A 14,240-nucleotide genomic window follows, 5' to 3' on the forward strand; every position below is an offset into this window, starting at 1 on the left:
CACTGTGTTGCTTCTGAACATGGTTATTTGTCAAAGTGTGAAATTTGATAATTTTTTCTTCTTTGTTGTCCTTTTTTTTTTTTCTTTTTCCTCTTCAGTGATACAGTCACTTTCTACCAGCAAAGTTTCAGCTGTTTCAGCTGTCACAGCAGCAAGTACGATTGTCCCTAGTCCCTCTCCAGCATCCATCACTAAAGGTAACAAGGAATTTCTCAATAAGATAAGTAGTGGAAATAAGCTGGTGCTGCTTTATGCAAATGGCCTGGCTATGAAAGTCGACTCTGTGACTGTGGGTTCTTTTATTTCCATTGTTAGTAGGGCTTAAATCAAATAAAAATGGTATCTGGGGACTAGGAAATTAACAGTGACTTCCCCATCAACAAATCCCAAAGCATAGGCAAGTAGAGAGAGAAATGAGGATGTTCTAGAAAGCTACTGTGAGTACCTTAAACATTCATTGTTTCAATCCATATTTGCAGAAATGCATGGAGCAGCATGTATTTAATCACAGTTACTGCTGTTCTCAGAACAGTGACTGGTGAAATGTCCCGGAGAATGCTCTGCAGCAGCACTAGATGTAGACAGCACGTGTGCATGCACACACACACAGGGGAAAGATGGACCTACAGTAATTCCCAGAATAATGCATAGGCCAGCTGAGATACTCAAGGTCCAGTTCTTGCAGAACTGTCATGCGTCTCTCCCATCCCAGATGAATGAGCAGACTGCCTGGCTGTTCTGGGTTGGGAACGTCTCCTTCCCTGCTCCTGTCTCACCAGAGTTCTGTCCTAGATGTCAGAAAGTTCACTGATGTCAAAATCAGCGGTGTCTTCAAAAAAGTTCTCACTCTGAAATGTCACTTCCTGCTAAAACTGTTAGTAGTTTTCTATCCAGCTCTTTGTTTACAAAAAGGCCAACATACATTTGCAGGCAGTTCAGTTTAGATCAGGCAGTCATATGCAAAACATCAGCAATTGATGATGCAGATTTTCTATAAAGTGTGAGATGGGAGCACGTTGAGATTTGGAGGAGAGGAACATGTTCTGGTGGCTTTCTTTCAGCAGAACTGAAGGCCAGATTTGTTCATGCTGAACAGTCAGAATGCAAACAACAAATGAAGTCATGTTGTTCAAGACCTTTAGTCTTACAGGACACTATTTATCAAGCTGACTGGTGCTTTTTGTCTTTTAAAATGTATTCTGTTTCTTTGAAGTTAAGATGGAGCCTGATTCAACAGGACAAAACTGCAATTCTGTGGGTACCCAAGAAGGCCAAGCAGCAGTAAAAACAGAAGAGAGCTCTGAACTTGGGAATTATGTTATCAAGTAATTTTTCATTTCTCTTAAGGATTTCTGATATTTGAAATGCTAGGGGGAATGGAGGAGATTCTAGGGATACATGTAGTAGTCTTAAGTTTGACCTAGAAATACATTATAAAATCTTCTGTCCCGTACACTGCTGTATCATGAATCCTTTTGGGTAGCATTTGTTTCAGACAGTGTTACAATATTTTCTTTGTAAATGGATTTGTACGCAGGGCTTGTGAAAGGGGAAAACATTATTTGAAGATTTGCAGTTGTTCTGGGGTTTGCTAAAATCTCGAGCTGCTAAAACCTCTTTATCATCCACTGCTTGTATAATTCCCATTGCCACTGTGTGTCCTTACTAAGCTGAAACTGTCCAGTGAAATGCAGGTCAAAAAATCTGAAATAAGTAGAACTGTCTCTCCTCTTGCCTCTCTAGTCTTGCTAAGCTCGTATACTTCTGTAATTACTTAGTATGAGGGCTGCCTTGGTTCAGAATTGGAATTAAATAATAAAGATCATGGGAGTATTTGTTCACTGGACGCTGTGAAATCTGGTGCCTTGTTTGTGATGCCCTTGCAAGTACTTGTTAGGTGTTTTTCAGCAGAACTCAGTTTGCAAAATTTTCTCTGCTTATTTTTTGTAGTGTGTAGGATGTTTCTTCTGCTCTTGATTCCTCCGGTGGCTGACTTTCCCATCTCCATGTTTTGAAAAGTTTTGTTATCCTGACATATCCCTGCAGACGTTACTCTGGAGAATATGTGTAGGAGACAGGAATAAATCTTAAGTCACTACACACTGGAAATTCTTTTAATTATAAAATAACTAATGGAAAATATGGTTCTTCACAATTAGATACAGTCTGGCTGGTTAAGTAAAACTTACCCAAACTCCCGTAAGTACAAAGTTTCCCATGCAGTATCCCATGTTCCTACTGGGACAGCCTGCACTAAGGTCCATCTTATCCCTCAGAGTAGCGTTGCGATGATGCAGGGATTTCTTCCAAGCCTGCCTGGAAAAACCTGTCTTAGTTTCTTCAGCTTGGCAGATGCAGCTTCAGATGTGAACACTTCAACAAGAGGAAGGGCTGTTTGAAATACCTTCTCCGGATTGGGGCATAACAGTTTATCCTCACACTGCTATTGCTATAATGCAGTGGGGCTAGGGACTTTAAACCATGCAGCGATTTTGAAACCTTTTGCATCTGGTCCATTGTTTCCAACAGTATTCTTCATTGTGATTCTTTTTATCCCTTGCAGCATAGAATATTTGGAGAATATCCAGCAGCTTTTAACAGCAATAGTGAAGAAGGTTCCATTAATTGCTGAAAAAAGTAAGCAGTAAATGAAAAGGGTTTGCTTTCTATTTTCAGTGTATCAACAGACTGCCTTGCATATTCTGTAGCCACAAAACTTATTAAAAGGCGGAATGAAATGAAGCCATTCTCCTAGAGAGCTTACTCAAGGGGTTATTCTAGAGATACTTAGAATTAGATTCTTCCAATAAAGCTAAATATGTTGTCAGCAGTTATTAACTTTTATCTGTTTTTTGGTTAGAAATAGATTATATTTCTTCACATAATGGCTGCAAGTAGGTCTTCTTTTCCCTGGTTTGTCCTTAATTGATGTGTTTTTCTCTTTTTTTCTTTTTTTAATTTAATATCAGGGTTTCAGAAATGCTTGCAGAGATGATGGCATAGCTCAACATTGGAATGTGTTTGTTGTTGGGGTTTTGGCTTTTTTTAAAAAAAAAAAAACAAAAGGTGGTAGTTTGCAGAGAAACATTTTAATCTTTTCTGGTACTTTATAAGTGCATACCTCTTACTCATGTACATAGCTGAGAATGTATCAGCTTTCTCTGGTAACTAATGCACTTTGAACGAGTGGTCCTGGAGACTGGGTAGGGCAGACCCTCTCAAGATAAGCACAGTGAACAAAGTAGGAGTGGGTGGCACAGTAGAGCTTTCATTACATACAGCTCTCTGGCCTACAGTAGCATTCATGAATCTGTTGCTTAGGATTCATATACTCTTCTCATGTTTTTGCCAGGAAACCTTTTCACTGTTGTTTCATTTTTATGTTGTAATTTGTTTGCAAAAAAGCCCCAAATGAGGAGACTTTGACCAGTAAGACAGACTTACAGGTCCACATCATTACAGTTTTTGGAGGAAAAAGCAGCTTAAAACAGCTCATAGCCACAGATTTCTGTGTATGTGATCAACATCCAAAACCCACAGTGTCTGCTGCGCTCTCTGTGCTGTGCTCGGAGAGAGCACAGCATCTGTATGAGTTAGAGAGTTACAGTCCTTCATCCTGTGAGCATGAATCACATTTCCCTCTTCCTCTCCATTAAATAATACCAAAATTTATCTTACTTCACTTACCAAAAATTTAATACTGTATTTTGGCTTTGTGTTTTCTAGATGAAGATGCAAGCTCTTTTTGTGCCAGTTCAGTGGAACAGTATTACAGCTGGAATATTGGAAAGAGGAGGGCAGCCGAGGTAATCCTCTCCTCCTGTGTTTCATAAGCAGTCATTAGGGACACAAGAAGGATTTCTGAATTATGGAACCTTTCTTGTTGGCTGATTTGTTTTCTGAAGCAGTCTGTCACATTTTAAATGGAAGCATTCCTCACTGCAATGATTTGTGTCCAGGTAGTGATTCAGTTCATTGTTTGGAGACTTTCTCAAGCAAAAGGGACTCTGAAGGTCATTTTTTGGCTGATTCAAAGCAAGATGTTTTTGAAGCATTTTAAAAATCAGAATTTTTGCAAACTGTCCTGTTAGCACTTCATCCTCATCACTCCTCTATGGCATATTATGGTCATGGGAATTTTACCCAACATACTTTGTCTATCTTTTCATGGGACTGTGTCTGCTTTCTGTAGGAAGAGAATTGAGAGACATAAGCAGTGCTAGTGCTGAAATAGATTGTTGGTTCACCAAGGATAAATATTTCAGTTAATTTGGACCTTTTTGTATTGTGGTTGTTATGTTTCCCCCTATTTATTCATAATTTTATCATCTTGCTATGGAGTTTTACAGGGAAGATGTTAAAAACTGATTAGACCCTCTGCTGTTGCCAAATTAAGTGATTAAACAGTTTAACCAAAACTTTGAGAAATATATTTTGTTCTAGTGGATTTCTTGCACTATGTCATCTTAGGTGTTACTTGGGAGATGATACATTTCAAGTCAAGGCAAAGGTGTCTAGGCCCCTGTAAATGTGTGTTCCTTTTTCTTGAGGTTTTGTTTGGATGACAAAGCAGAGTTTAAATGGCCTGCCTACAGCTGCCTAATATCAGGATTAGGACCATCTTCCACATTTGTTTTTCCTCACCATTCAGACTTCTAAGAAAATCGTGTTCCTTCTGTCTTCCTTGCAACCTGGATTATTGTCTAGCCTTAAATGTTTTAGCCAGCGTGATGAGCTTTCCCTTTGGTTTGTCATAGTGGCAACGAGCAATGACAGTGAGAAAGATCCTACAAGAAATCATAGAGAAGCACCCCAGGTTTCACAATATTACTCCCCTGAAAACAAAGCACGTGGTGCACTGGTGTCGATGCCATGGCTACACTCCACCTGACCCTGAGACCTTGCGGAACGATGAGGACTCGATTGAAGACGTGCTGACGCAGATAGACAGCGAACCAGGTGAGTATGGGGGGACAGAAAGCTCCTTTCTGCCAAAGATGCTGTTTATTAAGTGGCTCAAGACTGTGTGTATGCACACACACGTGCTGCTTCTTCAGGAGAAGGGGATTCTTACTTTCTTTAACTTAATTTACTTTGGAATAACAAAAGTTGGAGATCGTAAGGGCAAGCCTATAAGTGAGACTGTCCCTTGTCACTATCAGTCCTGATGTTTTCTGGGGCCTTTTGGGTTTTATTGTGCTTTGGGGCACTTGGAGGCCCAGTGTAGATAAATCTTATGAGAGGTGCTTCTCGCCCCACAGTGTAATCATTTATAAGTGGGCACACAAACTAAGCATAGGGACTAGTGACATTTCTGTCCTTGGGTAAGTTTAGCCTCTGTTAAGGCTTAGTGTATGAACAGTGTGAGTGAGTTCAGGTGCAAAAAAAACCAAACCTAACTTGGCAGTGGTGGTGTGGAGCTCAGTGGGGGTTAATTTACCTCCAAAAGTGTGGTGAATTGGCCCGTGTGAAGCTTCACATTTTGTTATTACCGCTGCTGCATTACTCCACTAGGCATAGCTCTGGGATCTCCACAGTCCATTTTAGTATGTATTAAACATACATCTTTAATTTCATCCATTCTTCACAGTTAAGCTCCCTTGTTTCACCTTCAGATAATCCTTTTCCCAAAGCTGAATGTTTTTCTGTTCTGATCATACAGGGTTTTAAGGTATTTCACACAAGTGTGTGGATTTGATTATTCTTTGCTAGGTCTGGCCCTGCGTTGCAGTTGTTGAAGATGGAAAGGAAGCCTATATCCATCTTTTAATATTTTTATCTAAATAACTAGATTTGTGTTTGTCTTTGAAGAAAAGAATCTGTTTATTGTATAGCTTTCCACTAATGGTTTTACTGGCTCGTGTTGAGCACGCAGAGGAGTTGCCCTTCCATAATTTCACTGAAGATCTGTCTTCTGATTTTTCTTAAAAAGCATGATAATGCTTGTCACAGTGTAGAAGATGATTTAGTGCTATATGGTGCTTGCATAGTAAAAGCTGCATTTCTCCAAGCAAGTTGAAGGGCATCAGACTGCATTGCCAGTTGTCAAAAAGCTGCTGTGAGGATGCTTAGGAGACTCGCATTAGCCTGGTTTTGTTTGAAATGCAGCCTTCTTGATTGGTGTAAGGGCAGATGAGGGAGAGGACCATGAGTGTCATGAAGATATAATTAGAAGACTCTCAGTGACTGTTTGCATTTCTGTTCATCCTTATGTTTGGTAGGAACTGCAAAAATAACTTCCAATTACCTTTATTTCTTACCATATTTTGAGTGTGCATCTGTTTATAAACAACTTTTCATAACCTATCATCTGTCTAATTGATTGCTTCTTTTTCAGAATGCCCTTCATCTTACAGCAGTGGTGAGGAGCTGTGCCGAAAACTAGAGGAATTGCAGCAATTTCTGAAACGAGAACCAGAACACGAAGAGGAAGTAGATATTCTCAACTTTAGTGAGCCGTTGAAAGTAAACATTAAGAAAGAACAGGAGGAGAAACAAGAGGAGATGAAGTTCTACTTGGCTTCCTTGCCTGCATCAGAGTTTGTGAGGGACACTGCAGAGAAGGTGCATAAGTAAATCATAAAGCTAATAAGAACTGTTGTTAAACTAGTTGTGATCTTACATTTATTTAGTTTCCTGTCTTTCATCTATATGGGCCTCTGGATGCTTTATGGAAGTTTTTATAAATGCCAGAAAAGTTGGACCTTCTGACTCATGACACTCAGCTGGGCAGTGCTGGCAGGAGAAAGTGAAGCACGTCAGCTGGGAGGTCATTTCAGAGTAGCTGTATTGCAGAGCTTAGTACCAGAAAAATCATCCTGGAAGGCTAGAAACAAGGGGAAATGAGGAACGAGGAGCACTAGTACCGAATTCTTCCTGTCCCATCACGTGAAAGACTCAGACTTGTTGCTTGGACCGGTGCTGTTTAATAGCAGCTCCTGAAAAGGAGTTGTGGTAAAGATTAGACCACAGCAAACTACTGTTTGGATTTCTTCCCACTATTCAAATTAGAGTAAAAGAAAGGTAGAGAGGAGTGTTCTGCCACAGCAGCAGGAAGGAAAGAGAGAAGACTGGCTCGGCTTGTAGGAAAGAGTGCTTGCCATTTACCAGCAGAGACAGGAGCAGCCTGGGTTTTGGGCAGACTTTCTGAAACAAAAATTAAAACTTGCTGTTGTTTCTTCTGTGTTTTAGAGGCATTTCTGCAGGCTGTTCTACTGGTCAAGCTTCATTTTCTCCAGATCTTTTTAAAATGAAGCCTGAGATACTGCTTGAAAGTTCTGCAATGTCTGCTTGCTTGCCTTTTAACTACCCTTTCTAATAGATTTTTTTTTTCTGTTAGTCTCATTCTCATCTAATCTGTAGTACAATGTGGGTTGTGTTATATGATGTACTAATTCTTTTCCCTCTCATTTTATAGATAGGGATTTCTTTTCAACCTGCTGAGGTACAAAAGAATGTTTATGCATCAGTAATAGAAGATATGATTTTAAAGGTAAGAAATTACTTCACAATAAGAACTTTTCTGTGACTATTAGCCCAGTAATGTAGGAAAAAAGATAGAATATCCTTATTAATATGCATTTATCAGATCGGGAGATGCAGAGTCTGATGTCTATCTTTGTGCATGTATAGAAAGATATAGCTGGCCAAAGAGAGTCATATACTTCTGTGTGTGTTTCCAGCTTTCTAACTGATTTGTTGGCTTGGACACAGAATAGTGACTTGCAGATTCCCACCGTGAGTAAGTTACTGACTCATTGTGTAACTTTGAAAGTACTCCTTACTTTGTCCTACCCTTCAGAATTGGGGGGAAATCTGCTGGAGGTCTGTAAGACTTGATTATTTTATACAAGTTTAGTTATTTTTTCCTAAATACTATTCAGGTCCTTTTTGCCTGGGTTGTCTCTGCTGGGAGACTGCTGAATTCCTGCAGACAGTAGCAATTCTGCCTTATATGAGAAACCATTTCTCTATCATAATCACTTCTGGAAAAAGAGAGATGGTTTCTTAGCAAAGCTTTGAACAACATGGAGTTGGAGTTCTTGGGTTTGGACTGAAGGCTAGCACGGATTACTTTTAGCAGTGCTCTGCTGTATTTCAAGCCAAAGACAATTTTGGGGGTTGTTTATAAAGACTGCTGCTTATCAGAAGATTAGTTTCACAAGAGGTAATTGATTCCAGGTTATACATGCACTTGCGTGCACACTTCTGCTGTGCTCTGTCACTGCTCAGAGTTGAACTCGGATATAGGTACATCTACTTGTAGACACAGATTGTAACCATCAGATTGCTCCATTATAATTGTAGAGTTATGCCAGCTTTCCTGACTGAATGTCCCAGAAACCTCTGCTCTAGTCTTGATATGGGCACAGAAAGCCAAGACCCTTAATTAGCTTTTGACTGAACCTTAATTAAGCCAAGCGTGTAGGGCATATGGCTGCCGTCTGCCTGCTGTCCAGGCTGGGAGGTTTTTGTGAAAGTGTCTTGCCATAAGCCTGGTGACCACAGGGGGTGGCCAACAAGCATATACCAGCTCTCTGGAGCATACCTGGAATCTGCCATGGGCAAAACAAGCTCTGGTGTGTGAGGGGAAGGGCCCTAAAATGCTCTTTGAAGCACAGGCTCTGGAACACTGGATCCACCCTGCTGCGCACATACTGCTGTGCAGGTCCAGAGAGAAACCAGACTGCTCTGTGCACCTATAGGTCTCTTCCTTTCTGTTAAATATACTCAGTTCTTACTACTGTGCTAATAAAACTCACTTGGGCATCTTGAACTGCCCCCTGCTGATCGAATACAGGATTGAAGTGAGCCAGAACTTCAGCTGCTCTTCCACTGATACTTGAGCAAAGACCATTTTCCTTTCCTCTTTTCATAATGCTGTCTCCTGATGTCTTTTGTCACAGGCCACTGAACAGCTGATGAGTGACATCCTACGGCAAGCGCTAGCTGTGGCATACCAGACAGCCCCTCACAACAGGTACAGCAGCTTGTTTCTTCTTGGACCACTTATGCCAGCACTAAGGGCTGAACTGCTTGAGGAATTGAGTCAGATTTTGTGTGGCTCCGACCATGTGAGTGAGGGAATTTATGAACTATATTCTGGGAAGACCCAAGCCTTATGAGGGGATTTGTCATCTCCTAGCAGTAGCAAAGGATGGAAACATAGACAACATTAAAAACAGGCAAGATTCTTTGGTGTTGTCATGTTCAAAGGCAGATGACCTGTTTCTACAGGGCCACATTGGAAGGACCTTCTCACTCTTTTCCATCTGAGGTTACTTTGTAGACGGCTTACCCATGGCTCGCCAGAACTTAAACAACCTAAATAATCTCTTTTCTGTTTTACTGATATACTCTTTTTCTGGCTGAGATACCGAGTGATTTTTACGATAACGATTAGGCCACATTTTGGTTTCTGTTCAGCAGCATGATTTGGGATAGCTTGAAATTGAAAAAAGAGAACAGAACAAAACAAAATCAAAACACTAACGCTCTGAGAAAATGCTTAGGTTAAATACTTGCTTGTATGCAATATAGAAATGCTTATATAATATAGAAATGTTTATATAATATATATTAAATATATGTATATGTTATATATATCTATAGTCTGTGCTTAACTTCAGCACTTGATTTTCTTGTCCCAGTGCCCAAGATGTTTCTCCCAGTCATTTGAGAGTGGCTTTTTTGTGCTTTTCCTGTGTTGCTCTAACACAGGGGTGGATTTTGGGGTTTTTTTTATTCCCCCTGTTAGTAAATTTATTGACTTGCTGCTTTATGGACACGTGTCTTTTTATGTATTATAACAGCATCTCTGATGCCTTCATTCCCGGCAGGACTCCAAGAGAGATCACAGTGATGAATATTCACAAAGCCATCTGTAATATTCCCTTTCTTGACTTCCTCACAAACAAACATATGAAGATACTAAATGAGGAACAATGAAATAGAGCAGAGAAGATGCTACAGGAAAGGTGGATTTATGACTGAAGTTGGGTTGACAAATCCAGTATTTCTATAGGACACAATTACATACATTTATAACATTGGGCTACTAGATTGTTACCTCCAATTAAAGATGCACCTTAATGCAACAAAATGATGCTCTGTTCCAAATCAAGTTGTTAAATGTCAGTGTTTACTTGGTAAGTGTATGTTCAGTGGCTGAACAAACATTGTCAGTTTGCATCGAGTTGCTAGCTGTGAGAGACTCCACAGGCCTGGTCCCTCTGAGACAGCTGTATTGATGAGATATAACTTTTTTTTTTTAAGAAAAGAAATTATGTTTTTTGGTGCAGTCTACGTACAAGTTGGTGTCCCCATGCAGTGGGCAGAACAGTTGCTTTGGCACTCTGAATATAAGAAAAGTCAAATGCAGCTTTTAAAGGTGGGCCATTTGAGTAGATGGGTGGGTTTATTGGTTAGGTTTGGCTGGGGGGGAGCAGAAAGCTGATGGCTGCAACAAATTCTGCCAGTCCTGTTTGAGCATGATGTATGTGACTGAGAACACAGCTGGGTAGGCTTATCGTTAGCTTATGCAGCTACGTATCACCTAACCAAATTCCTTGCCTCTCTAGAGGTGTCAGATGCCACCTTTATCACCTCAGAAAGGGTAGACTGGCACATGCTCAGTCAAGATGAGCAAACCATGGTCAGGCTTGGGAAGATTTGGCTGACCACTTGTCCTGCATGGGAAAGGAGAGGAGCAAGGACAGTATTCCATGTTTGTGGGCTTGGACTGGCTGAAACCCTTTGCTTGCCCAGTGAGTGCCTCCTCGGGCTGCCAGGAGGTTTAGAGTGTGTTGGAGGGCAGGTGGCCAGCTGTGTTGTACAAGTCTTTATGTTTTGACAGCATTCACTAATGATCAGCTTGGACTGTGAAATGCTGTGGGAGCAGCACCACTTTGGCTTAAGTTCTGCTCAACACAGGCCTGATAGGATCAAAAAATCAGAGATTTGCTGCTTTTGGGGAGCTCCTCTGATGTCTTGACTGCAGGAATAAGTTCTGCTACTAACCCCAGCACTTACCTGTCTCAGGAACATCACTGATGTAGGAGACATGTCTGCAGCCTGGCTATCAACACCTTGCTGAAGAAGGCTTTGCTGACAACATCCTGACCACCCCACATCCACCACCCCTTTGTCCTGCCCCATGGGTGCTTGCTAGTAGTGTGAATAAGCCATTGTAAAGTTGGTGGGACTCCTGTTGGACTGTCAGGGTGCTTGTTTTGTGAGGCAGTGCTGTCATGTGGGTTGAGCATGGGTCAAACAGCCAGAACCTCCAATGCGCTGATCTCAGCTGGGTCTCTGATCTGCTGCATGGCCTTTGATTTAATCACTCTGTGCCTCAGTTTCCCCATCTCTGAGCATGGGGAGCAGGATACCTACCTCACAGGGGTGTACTGAGGCCTCGCTCTTGTTGGTGCCGTGCTTTGACAATACAAAGCCTTTTATAAACATTAAACTACAGTTATCTTTCCTGGCCTGGGGTAGGAACAGAAATCTTCAAAATGTTATCTTTTGGTGCTTTTTTGGGGCTAGAAGACAGGTGATGGTAACTCCAGTAGTGTGCAGGATCTGTGGAAGATGGTTCAGTTAGTGGTTTCAGGCTTCCAAGGAGAGTAGCGTAGGTTTGATGCAGTTCTTAAACTGAAGAGGGTACTGTGTACCTCAGATGAGGCGCTGCCTGTCTTCACCTTTTAAAATTAGGGTCTGCAGGAAGGCCCCTCTCAGTTCATCAGAGCTAACGGGGAGTTACAGTTCGCTTGAATATAAGAGTTGGCAGAACCTGACCCTTGAATCTAGGAAGTGGGACCAGTGGATGAAATCCAAACAGCGTTCAGAGAAGGACTTAAATGCCCCCTAGAAAGGGCATTTCAGATGCTCTGGATTCAAAAGATAATCCTGACTTGCTCGGATGAGCTGAGTGCAGGATTGCCTGCACGAGTAAAGCGCACAGCTTAGTCCTGACAGTTTTTCAGCTGAGGTCAGTGTGAAGGAGTCGAGCAGTGGTGATTTTGTTTGAGCTCAGTGTTGAGAGTCGGGAGGAATCCAGGTAGCTGGGGAACTGCAGGCCCCACGCTTTGTTTGTAGGCTGTAGTGAACTCAAAGTGCATACTGCTTTCAGGCGCCTCTGTACACAGCTTTTACAAAAGAGAAGGGCATTTTCAAGATATCTGTTGCTATTGCTATGACAGCCTGCAGGTTGTATGGGAACAGCCTCTTGGGCAAACTCAGTCATGCTATGATCTTCTGCAATGACACATGCATTTCCAGCCCCCGTCTCTTGTGGGCTTAGTTTCTGGGATTTTGATACACCCAGATCAGCTCTTGAGGATGCAAGAGCTCATCTTTGGGCATCTGTTTGCAAATTGTGGCTTCCTTGCCTGTGTCCTGCTTTTCTGTGAGGAATGGAGTTTCAGAATGAGTCCTGAACCTGGCCCTGAAGCAGGCAGGTAATGCCCCTTGTTCTTAATGGGGTTCTTGCAGAGGAGATCTATTGCTACATTTCTGAGCAACCACAGGTTATTCTCCTAGGAGATGCTGTATTAATAATATATAAAGTTTGCTGAAGAAAAATAAACGTGTTAAAAGCAGATAGAAAATAACACATTTGGTTAGTCCTTCAGATATAGAAAACATTTGCAACGAGTTCTTTGAATTTTGAAAAGTGGTGGGAGAAAAATTTGTTGGCGAGAAGTTCCTGTGGGAATTGCTTGGAGATGAGTTAGAGGTTGTGGAATTTCATGCACCCGTTCAGGTGTGTGTGGAACGCTACAGATAATATGGTGTGTTAAAATGTTACGGTATATTTCTCTGGCTTTCTAAAGAGTCTTGATACAAGTTAAAGATCTCTTCACAAATATTGCCCCTATTTGTAATGCTGAGTGTTTAAATCCTTCATGTTATCTGTATTATACTGTATAATTGTGTAAGATACGTATGTTTACAATAAATTCTTTTATTAGCTGTGCTAGGATTGTCTTGACTGTCACCTGTCACTTGAAATTTCTCCAAATCCACAATTTTTGTGTGCTCTATATATTCAGAATGTTTTTGTTAGTTCTGGGTAAAAATTGGTAGTTAGGGAATTGATCTGAAAGAAAAGGTAATTTTTCCCTTTTCTAGTTATTTTAAAGAGCTCTTGGTTTTGGAGGTTGGGGGAAGGGAAGGCAGGAGCTCAGCAAGCTTAGCTCCTCCAACTTCATCCTCCAGAACAGCCTGTTTAAACAGCAAGTAATTGGCTTGTGTGGAAGATTGAAAAGCAGGGTGGGTTGATGCTGGCTGGCTGCCAGACGCCCACCCAGCCTCTCTCACTCCCCTTCAGCAGAACAGGGGGAGGAAGTAAGATGAAAAAGCTTGTGGGTCAAGATAAAAACAGGGACATTGTGTACCAATTACTGTCATAGGCAAAACAGACTCAACCTGGGGAAAATTTATTGCCAGTTAGAATAGAGTTGAATGGTGAGAAACAAAGACGGAAAGCCTCACCTTTCTCCATCATGCCTTTTTTCCTAAGACTTGACTTCAGTCCTCCATTCCTGACCCCCACCTCCTCTCACTCCGCGAGAGGCACAGGGGAATGGGGGGTTGCCCTTACCAGTCCCTCTTTGCCAGTCCTTCTCCTCCCTTTCTGAAGCTCTCTGGCTCCCCTGAGGGGCTCAGCTCCCTCGGCTGCCCCAGGGCCACTGGAACTGTCTGTGTCCAGCATGGGGCAGCCCCGGCCTCACCGCACAGAGACCCCACAGCCCCACTGCCAGCGCCTGGGCACCCAGTACAAAAAGAAATTGAAAAAATAAAATAAAATTTAACTTATCCATTTTCCTCAGGCTGTGGGGAGGAATCATGGGTGTCTGTGAGCAGACTTAATGCTCCGTTCTCTTTCAAAATACTGCAGAACTCATTTCTACTAAATCCGATAAAATTGCCTCCCAAAGAAGCTCACAGTACAATGCCTTTACACCGCCAGAGCCAAACAAATGACAATGACGTGGCCAAGAGAGGCTGACTGCACCCTGGGCTGGGCCCTTGACACAAACCCCCTGATGCCTCCTCTCATGGCTGCTGTGGCCCTGCCCTCATCTACATGAACACATCTCTGGGATGTGGCGGTCAGCTGCGGAGTGCCCAGGACCATCCCCTTCAGAAATGAAGGTATTTGCACGCAGAGCTGGCACGGGAGCAAGTGGTGTGTCTGGGTCCCAGGGTGCAGTCTTGGTGACACCAAAGCCTCTGCC

At 42.1% G+C, this 14,240-nt stretch overlaps 1 protein-coding gene across 12 annotated transcripts in view; it reads left to right on the forward strand.

The window, feature by feature from the left end:
- Window positions 1-12,977, forward strand: part of YEATS2 (YEATS domain containing 2) — a 49,954-nt gene extending 36,977 nt beyond the window's left edge. For 6 of the 12 annotated variants that reach the window (XM_074833605.1, XM_074833608.1, XM_074833606.1 and 3 more), the window contains 9 exons: window positions 99-197; window positions 1,214-1,325; window positions 2,564-2,637; window positions 3,727-3,806; window positions 4,758-4,959; window positions 6,338-6,564; window positions 7,418-7,492; window positions 8,907-8,980; window positions 9,813-12,977. In XM_074833605.1, the coding sequence (XP_074689706.1) occupies window positions 99-197; window positions 1,214-1,325; window positions 2,564-2,637; window positions 3,727-3,806; window positions 4,758-4,959; window positions 6,338-6,564; window positions 7,418-7,492; window positions 8,907-8,980; window positions 9,813-9,948 (1,079 nt within the window). In that variant the 3' untranslated portion in view covers window positions 9,949-12,977. Of the gene's footprint in view, window positions 1-98; window positions 198-1,213; window positions 1,326-2,563; window positions 2,638-3,726; window positions 3,807-4,757; window positions 4,960-6,337; window positions 6,565-7,417; window positions 7,493-8,906; window positions 8,981-9,812 lie in introns of those variants that run through there. The other 6 variants (XM_074833607.1, XM_074833614.1, XR_012624266.1 and 3 more) reach the window with 5 other exon arrangements.
- Window positions 12,978-14,240: the final 1,263 nt, after the last annotated feature.

The sequence above is a fragment of the Strix aluco genome, chromosome 9 (assembly GCF_031877795.1).
Source record: "Strix aluco isolate bStrAlu1 chromosome 9, bStrAlu1.hap1, whole genome shotgun sequence".
NCBI classification, from domain to species: Eukaryota; Metazoa; Chordata; class Aves; order Strigiformes; family Strigidae; genus Strix; species Strix aluco.